The sequence below is a fragment of the Idiotropiscis lumnitzeri genome, chromosome 13, assembly GCF_059441095.1.
Source record: "Idiotropiscis lumnitzeri isolate Australia: NSW breed Sydney's pygmy pipehorse chromosome 13, RoL_Ilum_1.0, whole genome shotgun sequence".
Taxonomy (NCBI): domain Eukaryota; kingdom Metazoa; phylum Chordata; class Actinopteri; order Syngnathiformes; family Syngnathidae; genus Idiotropiscis; species Idiotropiscis lumnitzeri.
The window spans coordinates 21,319,328-21,337,671 of record NC_142403.1 but is presented as its reverse complement, the minus strand read 5'-3'; the positions used below and the strand labels follow the sequence as shown (position 1 = coordinate 21,337,671).

At 45.7% G+C, this 18,344-nt stretch overlaps 1 protein-coding gene across 8 annotated transcripts; it reads left to right on the top strand.

Annotated features, from left to right (window-relative positions):
* The first annotated feature begins 733 nt into the window (after window positions 1–733).
* Window positions 734–18,283, top strand: eps15l1a (epidermal growth factor receptor pathway substrate 15-like 1a). 8 transcript variants are annotated; one of them, XM_088313957.1, is made up of 28 exons: window positions 758–966; window positions 1,950–1,991; window positions 2,070–2,159; window positions 2,947–2,994; window positions 3,068–3,163; window positions 3,808–3,864; window positions 3,944–4,069; window positions 4,175–4,234; window positions 4,818–5,060; window positions 5,128–5,285; window positions 5,516–5,672; window positions 5,914–5,976; window positions 6,160–6,180; window positions 6,520–6,605; window positions 6,987–7,019; window positions 7,805–7,877; window positions 7,954–8,115; window positions 8,340–8,537; window positions 9,979–10,161; window positions 10,634–10,739; window positions 10,837–10,887; window positions 12,129–12,265; window positions 13,040–13,103; window positions 13,184–13,332; window positions 13,398–13,506; window positions 13,762–13,926; window positions 14,725–14,741; window positions 15,511–18,283. In XM_088313957.1, the coding sequence occupies exons 1-28, from the start codon at window positions 781–783 to the stop codon at window positions 15,655–15,657; spliced, it is 3,027 nt and encodes a 1,008-aa protein (XP_088170083.1). In that variant the 5' UTR covers window positions 758–780; the 3' UTR covers window positions 15,658–18,283. The 8 variants fall into 8 exon arrangements, with proteins under 8 accessions (XP_088170089.1, XP_088170083.1, XP_088170085.1 ...); XM_088313958.1 differs by having other exon boundaries at window positions 761–966; window positions 13,398–13,491; XM_088313963.1 differs by lacking the exon at window positions 14,725–14,741 and having other exon boundaries at window positions 734–966; window positions 15,511–15,658.
* The last annotated feature ends 61 nt before the right edge of the window (window positions 18,284–18,344 follow it).

The window sequence follows — 18,344 nt, the reverse complement described above, 5'->3', positions numbered from 1 at the left end:
TCCTGGAGCCACATTTTCTTGAATGTGAAATAAACGCCTTATATTTGTTTGACTGGCAAAGGTGTTTAATGGGAACATTGCAAAATATTTAGTATATAAGTGCGCTCTGTTAAAAATGACTAAATATTGAAACTATATAAAAATGTGAACATAGGCTAGACATTAAGGGAAGTTGGACTTTGGTTCGGACCTTTTAATTGGAAGAAATTTTAGTCGTGGACCTCTGTGACTTTTAATTGAATACCTCTGCTGTACAGGGTCGCGGGAGGGTGCTGGAGCCTATCCCAGCTGACCCCGAACTGGTCGCCAGGCAAGGCTGGATTGGTGATGGAAAAAACTTCTGGGACACTCCAGTGGTTGGAAAAAGATTTTATTGCTGTCAAATCAGCTGATGCCAGAAGTTCCCCAAAAGAAAGGTGAAAACGTTTAATCAAGAATACTTGATGGAATTTGAATTATTTATTGTGTTCTTTTCGTTGATATGAATTTGATTCGAAGATTTATTTGATGTAAAAATTTCCAGTGTGGTATACATACATAATTATGTAAAATATCAAGGGGATGCAATGGGTACCTATTTTGTGTATAATTGACGGCCATCATAATTGCATTGAAAACAAAATCATCTTTTTTTTTTTTTTGTTAATGCCCCCAAATCCTGAATTGTGGTAATATACCTTATATAATAAGCATTTTCTCTTAAAAACCGGGCAAATAAAAGGAAAAATAGAGAAAAAATGACCAGGAGGTGTCGAGTACGTCAATAAACCGAACGCACTAATGGGGGCAGCATTGCACTATAAATGCGTCTCGTCTGTGAAACGAAGGAAAGCGAGCAAAAGCGTCCGTCGCCCTCAAGCAGCGAGGCACACGCTGTCCGCTGGGGGGCGCAGTTTCCCGGCTGTGTCGGGAGGGTGCGTTCCCGCAGCAACAGGGAAGATGGCAGCGCTCACATCTCTCGGCCAGGTAAAGGATGCAAGCCTTACCCACGACATCTTTTCAAACCCACGCGACCGTACACGTTCGCTTCGCGTATCCCCAACACAACGTGTCATTGTCGTTTGCCCTAACGTCGCCAATCCGGAGGGAAATGGGCAGGGTCGGGCGGTCGTGCCAGGCCCAGTGCGGCAGCGGTCCCGTTACGTAGCGAGCTCGTTAGCCGCCACCGACGGCCACCGAAGGCGCCCCGAACGCCGCTCTTTGAACCGAACACCAGTTGTGCTCTCTGCGGTTGTTTGGTCAGGGCGTGTCCCCGACAAGCCGCGTCCTCGGAGCTGACTCCTGCGAGCTGGCCTGCCGCCGCCGCCGCTAGCTGGTTAGCATCGTCGGAGCCAAGCGGGCTAATCTGCAAGCCGTGACGAATTGGTGCTGAAGTAAGTCGGGCCGACGGCAAAAGACAAGACCGAAGCGCACCCTGCTTCCAGCAACGCAGACTTTTCTTCTCGTTTCTTGGGTTTCCTCGCTGAAGCTCCTTGCACTTCCATATGTCTTTGACGGACTGTTGAACTTTCGAATGTCATTTACTATAAGCACACTTTACTTTCGACACCCACAGTCTTCGCATTATTAAGGTCCATCATTTTGTCGCATCCGCTTGCTCTGTTGGTGTTTGATATATTGGTGAAATTGTTCCACATCCACCCAGTCAACACACTGCGTGACCTCAGCAGTGACTGGCATTAGTCAAAATGAAGGTCAGGTTTAAAAGAAACACAAGATTGGCAAGACACATAATACAAACTCACTACAATATCCTGCCTGATGCTTTTTTTTTTATTATTCTTTGAGATCGTAAGACGTGTTGCATTACTTAAATTTGATTAATCATGCCAGACAAGCATTGGTGCAAATACCTTCCACTTGTCTTTCTTGTATTTAATGCCATACTCTGCTGCTGAGCCCCCCAACCGATTAAACAAATGAAAGTAACACGTGTCTGTCTGCGACAGTTGACGAGCGGGAGCCCCGTGTTTGAGAACTTTTACAGACAGGTAAGATAGCCCCTGGAGACTATTTGAGCATTTTAGCCTGGTGTACTAATTGTGATTTTGTGTGTGCGTACACCCCAGGTGGATCCGGGCAACACAGGGAGAGTGGGACCAACAGAAGCCGCGCTGTTCTTGAAAAAGTCTGGACTTCCAGATGTGACGCTGGGAAAGGTAGCCGCCATCTTGTTGTTACGATCTCTTGCCGTTCTTATCAAGTGTGTGAGTTTTGGGCTCCGAAATCGAACCCGCTTTGATGCTGTTCGCCCCTTTCAACATCTCCAACGACAATTTATTTAGCCAGAACTCCAAGGCCTCGCCTCACGCTTTTAATTGTTTTTAATAGAAAGGAGCCGTTTACTTTGCACGCTTGCCTCGTGCACGGCCTTCTGTTTGGCTTTAAAAGACGCAAAACCGACTCGAGAAACCTCACTGCCCTTACCGGTAGCGTACACTCAAGCCTCTTGGGAGGAAAGCGGATGTTGCGGACGCATCACACCGAGCTTCTATCGCAAAGCTAAGTGTGATTGTCCCGAGGGTCCAAAGCGGTAAAAAAAGCTCAATGTGGACCGGCAGGAAATGACAGCAAAGCCCGTAGGAAACGTTGTCAGCAGGAAATGATGTCATCACCTGCTGGTTTCCGGGTTGATTGACTGATTGGAGCGGAACACTATTTTTGTTTGCTTTCTGAAAGAGAATTTTTCACTGGAACATTTGCACTTTTTGCAGGCGTCTATGCTGGCGAATGTTAACATTGACCACAAAAACGCCACAACACAAATTGACAAGCATTTTTCTTTTCATCTGATATGACCGGCCATACTGTGTTTAAGATGAAGATTATTTTGCAGCCCTTCAGACAACTAATCATTTGTCCAATTAGTCTACGTGAAGATGATGATAATATTTTGTGACAAACAAGATGACTGATCTTTTTCTCTTTTTTTTTCTTTTCCTTCAGATTTGGGATCTTGCTGATCCAGACGGCAAAGGCTACCTGGACAAGCAGGTAGGAAAAATGTCCTTGAGTGGAATTTAAAGCGATGACATCATCACATTTAACATCTTTTTCCACCAAAAAGGGATTTTACGTGGCGCTGCGTTTGGTGGCGAGCGCGCAGAGCGGCCATGACGTCAGCGTTTCCAGCCTTAATCTCAGCGTACCACCGCCCAAATTTGTGAGTGGCCTCCCCATCGAGTTCTCCATTTGGAAAAGATATACATGAATATCATATCATTTCCCTCACAACAGCCGCTCACCTTCAAAGCGATCCCATTTCAAATCGCCAAAAGATTTTGTTTTCCATGACAAACTTTTCTTGATGATGATCGGAGCTGAATTTTGATCACGTGATCAAATCGGGACGTCCCTAATTAAACACGATTGTTTGTACAATTTCATTTTGACAGTGTGTTTTTTTTTCTTGACAGCAGGTTTGTTAGCTTTTTGTTTGTTGTTCTTTGTTTCATTTTTATTAGTGTTGGTATCAGTTTGAGTGCAAGATAAAATAAATAAATAAAATAATGGGATCTTTGTAGAGCGCACGATAAAAAAAAAAAGTGTAATAAAGTTGAGTAAATTCCAATTCTCCGACTGTTTGACCTTCCTTCTGCATGGTCGCACAACGAGAACAAAATAAATGGCGCTAATTGAAAGGACATTTTTCTACAAACGCAAGATGTACTTTCAGTTGGTTTTGGGTTATCTAAAAGCGTTTTTATTGTATTTTTTTTGTGCAAATGTTTTTCCAATTTAAATTTTTGTTGTTTCCTACATTTTCATGAACGTCCAAATGTTGCTTGTCTGGTGTTCTGCTTCCAGAAGGACAGCAGCAGTCCCTCTCCGAACACCTCGGCTGAATCCCACTGGGCCGTCCGGGTACGAAAATGCACAATATTCTCGGGTTATTTCTTCAAATTCAAACGTGAAAAAAACTCATCACAAACTTTTGTTTCAGCCGGAGGAGAAGAACAAATTTGACGGCATTTTTGAAAGCCTGTCGCCGGTCAATGGCCTGCTGTCGGGAGAAAAGGTCCGACCCGTCCTCATCAACTCCAAGCTGCCTCTGGACATCCTCGGCAAGGTCTGCACTTGCTTGTTTGTTTGTTTGTGGCATTCTTGTCGTCACCTGACTCCTCCAACTAAGTGTAAACGTCAGTCTCCTGCTGCTCTTCTGCACCGCTCGCAGGTTTGGGACCTGAGCGACATCGATAAAGACGGCCATCTGGACAGAGACGAGTTTGCTGTGGTGAGCCATTTTCGCTACTTTGCCATCCTCAAAAACTTTATTTTTTTTTTAACTGTCATTACACGTCACAAGGCAACTGAAATGAAGATTGCATCGCGAAACAGATCCAGATATGCAAGACTTTATTAGTGCTGGAGGACCAATTCAGTTTTACAGTCAACCCGTCCAAAATGTGTGCACGTGTATGTGAATGTTTATCCATGTAACCAAGTCCAAGACACAATTAATTGGCTCTTAATTTGTCATGAAAACTTTCCATCATCAATGTCCAACATGAGACGCTAACGGCTGAAACATTTTCTCAAAACAAATCTGACTTATTGTTTAAAGATAAAGATGTCCTTTATTAGTCCCACAATGGGGAAATTTGAAGTGTTACAGCTCATTCCTTTTAATTGTATGGTGTAAAAGCGCATTGTAAACATATATGTTCATGAAGCACCTGGAAAAAATGACATTGACGAGCTTTCAATTAGGTTCGGTGCTACCTGCAGAAAAGCTTTTTGCGATTGCCTCCTTCGGATGTTTTGCACTCCCATGAAAACTTGGCAGAAACCGTTGCATTGGTCTCGTTCGGTGACAGGCCATGCACCTGGTGTACCGAGCGCTGGAGAAGGAGCCCGTTCCGAGCCACCTGCCCGCCGCCCTCATCCCCCCATCCAAGAGGAAAAAAAGTTTGGGCTCGGTGGTGAGCGGCGTGCCCCCGCTGCCGGCCAGTCCGCCGCCGCCCAAAGACTCTCTGCGCTCCACGCCGTCCCACGGCAGCATGAACTCGCTGAACAGCACGGGGAGCCTGTCGCCCAAACACACCCTCAAGTCCGGACAGGTGCCACACGCGATCCATCGTTGAGTCGGATCGGTTCAAAAGTCTTACGGAGGCGTTGACGTTCCAGCATTCCGTCAACTGGGCGGTCCCGGCGTCAGATCGCGGTCGCTACGACGACATCTTTCTGAAGACGGATGCCGATCTGGACGGTTTTGTCAGCGGCTTGGAGGTCAAGGACATCTTCATGCAGTCTGGACTCTCGCAAGGCGTCCTTGCCCATATATGGTAGGTTGGCGCTTCGCATCCTCCTCCATTCACGTGCTGTCGCCGAGTTAGAAATCCAAATACGAGCCGCCGGCACCTGTACCGGCAAAACAAAAGGAGCGCAAAGCGCTCGTATGATGACAAAGAAATACGTTTTAAACCTGCCGCACATTGCGCAATACGTGGACCGGATCCTCGCATGGAAACCTTTTGACCGTTATTAGCGTCGTCCTCCTCTTCTGACCTGGCAGGGCTCTGGCCGACACCAGACAAATGGGCAAGTTGACCAGGGAGCAGTTTGCCCTCGCCATGCATCTCATCCAGCAGAAAGTTAGCAAGGGTGTGGACCCCCCTCAGGCGCTGACGGCGGATATGATCCCGCCTTCGGAAAGGGGAACTCCTGTCCCGGTAGGTCACGGCGACCACTTTTCTACTGAGGTCTACGCTCGCCGCCGTCCAAAGTTTTGAGCCGTCATCCGTAATAACATTTGGCATTGCTCACGATGCCATTTGTTAGGGGAGGAAAAAAAAAAGGCTACGTGGAAATTGAAGTGGCCTTTGCATCCTTCATTTGACTCTTGGAGAAAAGACGAGTAGAAAGTGCCAAAATCAAACAGTCCAAATAGAATTTCTTTCAATTTGTTAACAGAGCATGTCTGGGTTCATGACGCCAGTTGGATCCGAGATGGCGGCGCTGTCGGAGATGAGGAGGGTAAGCCCTTTTTTCTTCTTCTTCTTTTCTTTTTTTGCTGTTCTAAGCGTGATAGGACGTGTGCAGCTGACGACTCCACGTTCGGGGTTGGGGTGGGGTTTTCAACTTTTTTATTTCGCAATGTTGTGGACCGTCTGACTCGTCCACAACTAACCTCTCTGCTCTCCTCTTCGTCCTCCTCAGGCCATAATGTTCAAGTTGTGGGTAGGTAACTTAATCGGACCTTCACAGGGCTTTCATTCGCCTATGCTTTCAAGTCCCCAAAACGCCCGGAAGCATTTACAGAACATTTATACCCCCAAACAAACGCCACTCCATACTATTCCTGTGGTGTCCCCCCCCCCCCCCCCCCCCTAATGTGTACGGTACATCCACCCGGCGGTCCGGCATGGAAGGTGACCCATCACCCGCCCGCTCGTTTGACCCGCTCCGCTGTGCTCGTACTCTTTCCTACCACGTTGCCGACTTTGTTTGCCCGCACTTGACTGACTCTTTCTTGTTGTGTCTCTTCCCCCGAATACACCCCCCCCCCTCCATGTGCAGGACAGCTCCAGCTCGGTGGGGTCTGGCGAGTTTACAGGTGTCAAGGAGCTGGACGACATCAGCCAGGAGATTGCCCAGCTGCAGAGGTAAGAGCGAGTCACACGATTCCACAGCCATCTTGAACACCACCGTTCCAACATCTGAACCCCGACCTAAACCTCCCTCAGTAAGAATCATCACTCGCCAAAAAGTTTGAACCACAATGTGACATTGGCGTTAAAGAAGTGCAATGTAAGTGTGGTTTTCAAATTCAGAAACGATAACCAAATACAACAAGCCAGAAATGCCGACCGTTTTTCTTGGCTACACTGGGGCTCTCTTGAAAAATGGTGCCCCCCCCCCCCACACATTCCCGCCCCCAACCATCATGCTGCTTCCTCACATGCGTCTGTCAACCCGATCACAACACGCAAACGTGTGAGTATTTTGTTTGCTCATCACTTATTCTCTCCAAAATGCTGCGTCAGCACTCTTGCTTTTACGCAGTGGAATGCGCTCAGGTAAATCGCACAAGTCACCTACCGGACCTGGACTGGCATTCTCACTGCGCACCCACACGCAACATAAATGATTATGTTTGGGCTTTAAATGGAGCCATGTGTGATTTTGGCCTTTGAACGGAGGGAAAGGCGTTTGTTCGTTAGTTGACAAAATTCGTACGTATGTGGAAATTTCTCGTCGTAGCGTTTAATTTGAGATTTGACTCAATATTTTTGAACCGCCGCTGAACTTTGAACTCAAGCGTTTGTTCCTCTTGAGGTCATGTCCCATCGCCACAAAAAGCGAGCTCATTGTCCACCATGTTTGGAGGCGAGTTCCTTTCTGATGTTGTGGCCTTGAACTTTGAACTTGACCTTGATTTGATTTGTGGAAAGCCGTGAAACTAAAGAAACTACAAGTGTTGTGGCGTTTCTTTATTTTCAAAGTGTGAGAGTGAAAAGTGTCTTGACCTGCGCCGGTGTTGAATGTGGAGCTCTGTGGCGCTCGGCATGTTGTGGGGCAGCGTGGTTGGTTGCACATGCAAGCCGCGTGAATCCAATTAAAAAAACAAGCCGCGTCTATAGCAGCGGTATGCCAGCTCAAGCGTAATATTTGTGGGGTTGATGTCATTCAACTTGTTTGTTTTCGATGCCGTCGTCCGTATTTCCCCTTTCTTGATTTGATTTGTGTTTCGAATATGGTAGAATTCCAGTCCGGTGTCTTTCTAGATGAACACAGCGCTGCTTGTTTTATTGTTGTTTTAATTCTCTTTTCATTTTGGGATTTGCATGTGCGTGCGCGCCAGGGAGAAGTACACGCTGGAGCAGGACATCCGGGAAGCAGAAGAGGCCATCAGGCACAAGAGCGCCGAGGTGCAGGTAAGCTGGCCTCTGGCACGCGTTGGCCAACGTGGAGCCAGCGCGTGGCTTCACGATGGTCGTCTTGTGCTTTCAGGAGATGCAGAACGACCTGGACCGAGAGGCAGCCTGTCTTCAGGAGCTGGAGGCGCAGAAGCAGGATGCCCAGGACCGCCTGGAGGAGATGGACCAGCAGAAGCACAAGCTGGAGGACATGCTGAACGAGGTCCGCATCAAATGTCAGGAGGAGTCTCAGATGGTGAGCAAGAAAACAAACAAGCGTTACGACATTTCATTGAAAAATGTGAAACTTGAAGAAGTGACAAGGTTCTTGGGGGGGCAGCGATACTTGTGATTGTTTTTTTTTTTTTGCAAATTGCGCCATCAACTCACCTCATCACACGCACATGGCGCGGTTATGTTGAATTTTCAAACTCTGGCAAATCTGCATTTCCCCGCCTCGTCCCGCGGCGTTTCTGGCAGATCTCGACGCTGCAGAGTCAGATCCGCTCTCAGGAGTCGGACCTGCAGAACCAAGAGGAGGAGTTGAGCCGCGCCAAGGCCGACCTGGGCCGGCTGCAGCAGGAGGAGGACCAACTGGAGCAGAGTCTGGCCGCCGGCAAGATCCAGCTGGAGACGATCATCAAGTCCTTGAAGGCCACGCAGGATGAGATCAACCAGGTACATGAAAAGAAATTGAAATGGTCTCATTTAGTCGAAAACTCCGATTACATGAAATTGCCTCCTTGTCCAGAAAAGTAAACATGGGTGTCATCTGGTCAGGAAATATATATTTAAAAAGAAAAAAAATGTTTAGTAACCTAGATGTTGTTTTGCCATCGGGAATAAAAACCATTTCATCCAAATTGTATGATTCAACCCATTAAACGAAAATGCCTTTAAAAACGTTCGGGGCTTTCTAATTGGCACAAGCGAGCCAAAAGCAACAATTTGATGTCAACAGTTTTGATCTTTGATCATCAAAGTGCCGAAGTTGGAAATGATCAAATCAGACAAAAGTCACCACCGACGCTAATCTAATCACCAAATGCCGTCGTGAACAAACAAAATGAGTGCTTAGGTGTCGTTAAGTTAGAGCGGAGAGCAACGAGCTCCAAAACGAAAACGACTTGGAAAGCAAACAAAACGCTCGAAAAGCACAAATGAATCATTGAGGGCTGACGTCAGTCGAGACGAGGCGCTTCAAAAGTTGAAATGATTTCCAGTGTTTAGAAAATCGCCAATGTTGTTTGCATTGCTTTGCGCGATTTTGCACCACAGTTTTGAGGTCCAAATGACAAACCTTTTTGAATCAATTTAGCGTAGCCTTGGTAGAGCGCGCATCTCGCTGAGCGCCCAAGGTTTGCACACGTTGCCAAGGTTGGCTTTTCGTTCGCGTTGCAAAGACATTTGCAAACACTTTTTCTTGTCGCCATTACATTTTGAACATGTTCAAAATGTTTTTATGAAAAAAAAATATATATATATATTTACCTCGAGCGCAAAGACTCACAAGTTTAATTCACCTTAAGAGCCTTTTTTATCTGGTGAATCGATTCCATGACATAAAAGAAAAATCCACAAGTTTACAAAAAAAACCAAGCAAAATGTTTCTGAAAAATCTACTTTCTGGCCCTTTTAACAGGAAATGTTTGCCTTTGAAATTTAAAGAAGCCATTCAGCAAGATTTCCGTTCAGTTTTTACACCTTGAATCTACAATACTTTTGAATTTCGGGCCTGCAGTTGCTGTTTGAAGCGGTTGAGTTGCAAGCAAAAATATGGGAAAATATATTGGCTTGTAATCTTGAAGTCAGAAAAGGGATGGCTGGCACTTGTACGTTAGAAAGCATTATGATGTCCACTCTTCCGCATAATTGTGCATGTATGACAGCAAGCGGCAGGTTTTTATTGAACTATTTGAGAAACCCCGAAAACGGACGGCCTGCCTCACTTTGCTGTGCTCGCTTTGAATGTTTCATTGGCATGATATCATTTTCTGCCACGTTTCCAATATCTTCCTGTACATTGGGAATATTTCACGGAAGAAAATGGCTGCCAGAAGCCTCAAATTGTTGGATGACGTGAGCGTGATTGCGGTGTTGACCTGCTTGTGTTGTGTAGGCGCGCAGTAAGCTGTCGCAGATCCAGGATAGCCAGCAGGAAGTGTCCAAAAGCATCGAGCAGTACAACAGCACCCTGAACGGAACCCACGGAGGAAGCATGACCAACCTGGCCGACATGAGCGAGGGCTTCAGCGACAGGGAGAACGGAACCTTCGCCTCCTCGCAGTCGGATGTGGCAAAAGTAGGCGCACTTTCTAGTCGTTGCTCATATTGCTCATTGATGACAAATTGGAAAGATTGAGGACTAACTTGTAAACAAAACCAAACCGTTGCGCTTGTCAGACTTTACGCCGCCACATGAAACAACGATCAAATGAGCTGTCGATTAATCGGTGAACGCTTGCGCCTCGATTTTTAACAAAGTGCCCATGAGAGAATGGAAGCGATCAATCAACTGATGTTGATTTTTCAGGCTTTTGATTGGTCAAAATGTGCTTGAGAGTCAAGAGATGTTTGAATGTGAATGCGGATGTAGATTAAAAAAAGAATTGAGCATGAAGGTTCGATAATGTCCATTTTTAAAAATGTCCCTTTAGTTTTTTTCTCGCCCACTCCAAATTGTAAGCCAAGTAGAAAGAAGTTTATTATCGTTTTTGTCAAAGCCACCCGGAATGAGAACGGCCTCTTGGTGTTTTCCTTCTGGCGTCTCGCAGGAGGATCCGTTCAAAGTGAAGCCGTCGGTGTTCAACAGTCAGCCTCAGGAGCTCCACGCTGACCCCTTCCACTCGGAGGACCCCTTCCGGACGGACCCTTTCAAAGGTGCTCGCTCTGCGCTCGCGCTGCTGCTCTTCATCATCTTGTTGTCGTTGGCAGCGTTTGCTTCGTTTCCTTCTTTGCATCTCCCTCCTTTCTACAGGAGACCCTTTCCAAACCGACCCCTTTGCAAAGCCGCCAGCAGCCTCTGCAGGTACTCGCTTTCACACCTTCATTCTTTGCTTTAACGGCAGGAAAACCCCCAAAACGTTTTCATTGCTGCTTAGAGATTCAACAATCATGATTCTAATGACCAACATGATCACAAGTAGCACAATCGCTGCGTTCTAAGACTTATTTCGCGATGACTATAAAATTGGGATTACAACTGTCGAGTATTGTTTCAATCGATTATTCGACCGTTTAACCCATCGATGAATGAAGTTGTCGGATAGAAATTGATTTGACATATTTCAGCGGCAAAATGTGCATGGCAGGTGCAGCTATTAGTGTTCAATTGGGATCTACATTCAAATATCTGTGACTTTGCGTGTGTGTGTGGCTTTAAAAGGCCAGAAGCAGTGATTAGTATATATGAGCAGAAAAAAAAAAGGGATGATGCAGCCATCACAGAAAACGAAGCCGACAAGCGTTGTCACATTCGGCAGTGAAGAACGGCGACGCCTAAACTGTGACTTGTGCTTCACTTAAACTTGCTGTCTGTCTTCCATTTTGGCTCTCTCGCATATCGTCTTCCCGCTTACTTCTTCGGCTGCATCGTGTCGTGATGCTGCTCTCGTACTTGGCTGGCCTCTAAACCACAGTCGCTCACTCACTCGCCATTTTTTTTTGGTTACGTTTTTAACTCTAATTTGACGATACACTGCTAGAAACAACAAAAGTCAACAAGGATGCTAATGTCAGCGCGTACGTCACAAGTCTACGCCACAGATTTTTTTCTTAAGGTGGAAAAGGAAACTTTTGCCTTCTTCCATTATTGGTTGTGAGCATGTATCGGTCGTGGACTGTTTTTTGTAGTTTTCTCCGTTGAAGATAAACAAAGTCTTAAATGAAGCTAACATACACGTTTCATTTTTTTAAAAGACCATTTTGTGATGTGAACGTCTCGATTTTTATAAACAAAGTAACCATTAAAGCCAACATGCAGATTTTTAGAGGCATTTTTTTTTTAAGTTAATCTTATGAAGTTAACTTTTTTTTTTAGAAGTCTCCAATAAAGCCAACATGCAGGATTTAAAGGCTCAACGTTCACATACTTGTTCTTATTAACATTATTCAAGTCTTTGATGAAGATAACATGATTGACAATTTCATGTCTTTTGTCGACAATTTGATGAAGTTAGTTTTTTCTAAGGAAGATATCCTCTGCATTTTTCTTCGTAGTGTATCAATAAAACCGTTTCAAAGGGGTCGTGTCATTATTTGGCCTTCCAGATCCGTTTGGTGGCGACCCGTTCAAAGAGACGGACCCGTTCAAAGCGTCGTCGGAAGATTTTTTCAAGAAGACGGCAAAGCTGGACCCCTTCGCCACAGCGGACCCCTTCAGCAAGAGCGCCACGCTACCCTCCAAGGTAACACATTCAGGCGTTGCGTTCCATCGCTTCACAATACAAATTCAAAGAATAATTTGTTCACAAGCATAATTAGGCGTCTCAAGTGTTCGTCTGCCCATGAAGTGTCAAATTGGACAACCTACGAAATAAAGCTTTTGGGATCAGACTCTTCCTGAAAATGTGTCTGAGATTTTGCAAATGCAACTTTATTTAAAGAGCACTTTTACGACAACGGCCGCTGTAACAATACACGCACATCCAGTTTCACCGGCCATGACTGGGTGAAGATCTAGAAGGTCAAAGTCAGAAGGTGGTTAGCATTTTAGATTCTGATTAGCCGTGCAGCCTCAACTGTTGAAGAGGAAGTTTGCAATTTGAAAACAAACAAACAGTCACAATCATTGCTCTGGACTGCTTCTCAGCAAAAAACAACCAATCCGAGACCAAAGGTGTGACTTATGAGCTGCAAAATCAAAGTGAAAACGGAACACTCCAGTCAGAAGAACGCTTGTCCCAAAAAGTGAATGCGCTTTATGCATTCCTGGTGTTCATTTCACCTTCTGTAAACCTTTGGAGGCACGTCCAACATGCAGCTCAACGGCACAACATTCACCACAGCTGTTTGATTCCTAAAAATTTGCACGGAAGAGGAATTGAAGTTCAGCATTTTAGGTTCGTCGTGAACGTTCGCCCAAAAGATTTAATCTCCCGAACGTCTTGCTACTGGTGCGGGGGCTCCTTGAAATTGTGCACATTTTGCAAATAAAAAAAAAAAGTGTTGTTCTTTTGCAGCAAGTGAGTCATTTCACGAGTGTCGACCCGTTTTCGGGCGGCAACCCCAAAGCCAAAGGAGCAGGTAGGAACTCGCCCATCCAAGATGACTCCTTCCAAAGTGGCCGTTTTCTTGACTGCCGTCCGTCCGACCGTCTCCTTCAGATTTGTTCGGCTCTTTGGATCCGTTTGGCAGCGGTTCGTTCGGAAGCAGCAGCAACAGCGGTTCTGCCGGTTTCGCCGACTTCAGCCACATGGCCAAGCCGCGAGACCCATTCGAAGGCCGCGCCGGCTGGCTGCCGGACTACCAGAAGGTAGCGCGCGCCGATGCGCTCACGCGAGCGTGCCGGCGACTAATGCGATCCGTCCTTGTGGCCAGGCTGCATTTGCGGACGATCCATTCAGCAGGAAGAGCGACACGCCCGCCTTGCCCCCCAAAAAAGGAGTTCCACCGAGGCCCAAACCCCCCAGCGGTGAGTGCGAAACTTGTGAGTGACCCTTTGAGGGATGACTTTTTTTTTTTTTTTCAACAATTGTGAGGGGGCTGTCCGATTGTGCATTGAAGAGGTTCTTGACGAGGCTCTCGCCTGAAGCTGACGTGGCCTCACCAAACCAGCTTTCATTGACCACTCTTTGCTTTCACGGGCACACAAAAAAGAGTTGTGACGTTTTTAGTTGAGCTCCTGATCTGAAACTTGTCGAATTTGTGAGTCGACCGAAGGATGACCACTTGGTGCCTGCAGGTAGGACGACGCCAGTGAACACGTCGTGCCCGACGGACCCCCCCAAGCCAAGCGACCCTTTCCAGCCGTTCGGCCGGGACGCCGCCGACCCCTTCCAGAGTAAAAAAGGCTTAGGGGACCCCTTCAGCGGCAAGGACCCCTTCGCTCCGCCCTCGTCTGCACCAAGTAAGACTATCCTTCGGTTCTCCTAACCTTCACTTCGGAAGCTTCCGTTTATTCCGTGAATTCGTGAAAGATCGTCGCTATAAAGCTACAGAAGATTGTTGCGGTCAGGGGAACACCTGGCATCTCCGAAACGGCAACTTTGTCACGCCATCCGTCGGTTGTTGCGCAAAAACATCGAGACCGCACCTCCCCCAAATCAAGTTCAATGACTCATTTGAGGGCTAAAATGGATTCCGACTGTCGAAGACGCCATCAACTGCCCGACAAAGTCTCCGCTCATTTCAACCCACTGACCGGACAAAATACTTGAGAAAACTAAGCAACTGCGGTTCCATCGTTTTTGCCAAAGTCTTTTTCAAAGGTCTTGCAGTCATGAGCGCTGCCAATAAAACGACGGGCGGACTTAGCAGGTTAATCGGTGAAATGAATCTCCACGCGTGGACCGGTTCCTCCTGCACTGAAGCAGTACGACAATCCTTTTGGAACAAACGTAGCTAATCAAACTATTTTCACTCGTTATTGTTTCAAAAAAAAAAAAAAAAAAGGCTTTCAAGATCGAGGCACCAGAATGCTGTCCAAACTCCCGTGGACGGAAGACGTGTCGAACGACAGGTCGAGTCAAGGGAGCCAATCGATCTTTTCACAAGTTGTTTTAAGTTTAAAAAAACAACGTCCCACCACGAGACGATACGAATTTGTGGTCATATTTGGACCTTCGGCCTTTCTACCAGACAGCAATATGAGACTTGAGCCGCTGAATTCATGTATCGCTAACGTGTGTTCTCTCACCCTTGACAGGACCTGACAAAGTCAAGGTGAGTTTGACTTTTTGATTTCAAGATTAAAAAAAAAAAAAAAAAATCAGCAAACATGACATTCTTTCATTTTGCGTGGCTAAGATATCACATTTGTGATGAGTTTTCCCGCAATTTAAAATGTCAATCGCCGGTGCAAGAGGTCACAACGTTGCAGATTTAACAGCCAATCAAAAATGCAGCAAAAGTTGTTTGTGTTTGACAACACTACTTTTTTCAAAAGACAAGATTGTGTAGCGTGCAGTCGCTGCTGCCAAAATGCATGCGTGTGCTGCTTCAAGTCAGCGAGGGAGACTCCAAATGTTCACGCGCTATCGTGTGGTCTCGCCATCCTCCTTTTGATGGTTTCCTAAAGGTGATCAAGTTTTAAAGCAAAGCCTAAAAAACAACCGACTGGCTGTGGAGCCTTTCAAAGCGAGACATGATCGCAACGCATCGCGACATGTGTGGGGCTCATTCCACTCGGGTTTGGTCACTACTTTATTAACTTCAAAGACGAGAAACAGAACCTTGTTCTAAAACAACCTTCTAGGGGACAAATGACAAACTATAATGTGGAATATGACTAAATGACATACTGCAAGCTGTGTCAAGCTACCTTCTCAAGAAAAGTCACGTTGTGATTCACCAAATAATTCCAACCCTCCGCACAAAACCAGACGGGGAAAAAAGCGGCCCCGGATGAGCGTGTGAACAGGACTTCAGACGAATGCTTGGACGCGTTAGCAGAGGCTAGCATTGAACGTGCGTTTTTTTGTGTGTGTGTCAGTTTAATAACGAGGCCCAGCAGCTGGAGTGGGCCAAGCGGGAGAGCGAACGAGCCGAACGGGAGCGCCTGAAGCGTCTCCGGCAGCAGGAGCAGGAAGACTTGGAGCTCGCCATCGCCCTCAGCAAGGCCGAGATGTCCAATGCGTGACTGCTCACCCACTGACTCTTAACACACACACACACACACACACACACACGTGACAAGATTGACACCTCCAGAATGAACAAAAAAAAACGCAACCCACCTCTGCATCTTGCCTTGAGCCAAGGCAATTTTGTCTCCTAAAGGAGCGTCGGTTAGCATCCGGTGGTGCTTAAAAAAAAAAAGAAATCAGAACGACTGAATGGGATTAGACGCTCTTCATCATCATCATCATCATTGTTGTTGTTATTAACAATTCACTGTGATGAGAAGGACAAAAAAGGCTTGAAAACCTCAACTCATTTTTTTTTTAAACCTCCATTGTCCAAATGTGCCACTTCTGAACAAAAGAGACACTTGGGATGTTCCTATTTCAAGCATGTTATTTCCCGAGGGGTCCAATCCTGATCTGACTGGACAACAAAATGGAGGACAGGTTGGAGAGTTAGCGCTTAGCGCCATTAGCTCATGGCTCTCAGTCTGTAGTTGCTCATTGAAGACTCGAAATTCTCCGTCAGTGTGATTGTTTGCCCAAATTGTGCCCTGTGATGATTGGCTGGCGACCAGTCCAAATTCAGCTGGTATAGGCTCCAAATGGGTGGATAGATTTCCGCTAACAGGCTAAAAAAAATGGAGTAGCACTAAAGCAGTATTAGCTCGTGATTGCATACAATTCACAATTCATGAGGGAATCGTTTGGTTTTGGTTTTGTTTTATTTTCTTAACACAAATGTTTTAAGCTTTTAATTTTGACATGTTTGAAAATAGAGCTGACAATCTTCTTGGATGTTTGAAACGACAGCTGGTGTTGCTCAGCTGAACAGGGCGCTGGTACAAACTGGAAACGTGCTAACCACTCACTATGTTTTTGTTGTTGTTTTGTATTTGAAGCGGCGGCCTCATGGACGTGACTGAACACACTCACTGCTGACTTTTTTATCATTTATCTGCTCTGTATGAGACCTGGCGTACTTATTCCTGATGACGGGAAGGTTTACATTGTGCTCCCTAAACCACTTTAAAAAAACAACACGTAAATGCGTGTTGGATGCTGTGATTGCAGTGCTGGATGGAGGAGAACCAGATTAGCCACTCCTGGTGGAAAATAAAATGTGCCCATGTCCGAGGATCCCCAATTTTGGGGGGCTAATGTTAGTTGTCTTACTCCTGAGTGAAGCGCAAGTGGTTACCAAAAGAGCGAGAAAGTCACCAAAAATGGCCAATATTTGTCTTTTACCCAATAAGTATCCATCCAGGACCGTAAGAAAAGATGACTGAACTGTAAAACAAGCAAAAGGCTTTCTTTTTATTTGTCCCTATTGCAAATTTTCCTGCGAATGTGAAGTCTCTAACTGCGTCGCCATGTAGACGCCACTTCCACATTTGGTGTCTCATCATGCCTTTTTGGGGTTTACAGTCCACACATCCGCTATGTGCTGTTTTACTTTGGAATTGTGTTGCTAAGCTAAAGGCACCAACACTCCGAACTAGCAAGCCGACCGTTTTCTTGACTGAATTGCTGAAACAAATATGGCGGCTCTGCTTGTGCTTCTTGTTGAAGCATGTGGCTAGCTGGCAGGCTAGCTTTGCTCCTGTTAGCTTGTCTTCTTGCCTGAACTGCTAACCTTTTTTATTTTTATTTTGCTATGATATGTCATGTCAACAAGCTAACAAGCTATTTTGGGGATGTCTTGGCGGCTCGTACATGAATAATTTGCTTGAGTCTGTTGATTAATGACTGCGCCCCTCCAATTGAGACAGTACGCTAGTTAGTAGCCAAACACATAGCATTGAAGCTAGCTCTGCTCATGTTAGCATGTTTGTCTTCCCAGCTGGACTGCCAACATTTTTAGTCACCTATTTAATTTTCACTTGGCTTACAGATTTGTGAACTTGATCACATATCGCTACAATATGATTTGGTTAGTCACTAGCCATGAGCTAACCAGATGTTTATGGGCATCATTTAAAGCGGCTGGTAAGTGTCATCTTGCCGGCTAGCTCTGCTCTTGTTCGCTGGTCAAAGATGTGCATTTTCTTGGAAATTTTGCAAATGGGTTTTGAAAAGCATTTTTCGCGACAAAGCGACACGAACAGTGGTTAGCCGCCAGCTAGCATGTTTCTAATGCGCTGATTTATGATTTTCAAAGTTGCTTCATTACCATTGTCCCATCTGCGTTTGTGCAAAGCTAATTAGCCTAGCTTACCTGTTCCATTGAGCTCTACTGTGAAACTGTTTGCTACTTTTTTTTTGAACGGCGACCATTCATACCGTTCATGCTGTATTTGTCTCCCTTGTGCAATAGATGTTTTATTTTTATGTATCGGTAATGTACCGTATGTTTTTCATATGTTCGTCAGTTTGATGCACTAGCTGCTTCTGATCCGTTTGAGGCAATGAAAACATTTGGGAGAAAGAATATTAACAAGTGTACGTCGTTAACCCCGCGTACATTCAAATGTTCTTTTTCTGAGCTGTCTTGATCCAGATGCTGTGTATACTTTCACATCTCTTGTATGGAAAGAAAAAGAAAGATAACAAGAGTGTTACACAAACAATCGGGTAGAAAACAGTATCTTCTACTCCATCAGACGTTTGTGTTGAAAGAAAAAAAAAAAGACTTCTACCGAATACGCATCTCTTCTTTTCCTTTGGATGCACCCTCACGCACTCACACACACGCAAAAAAAAC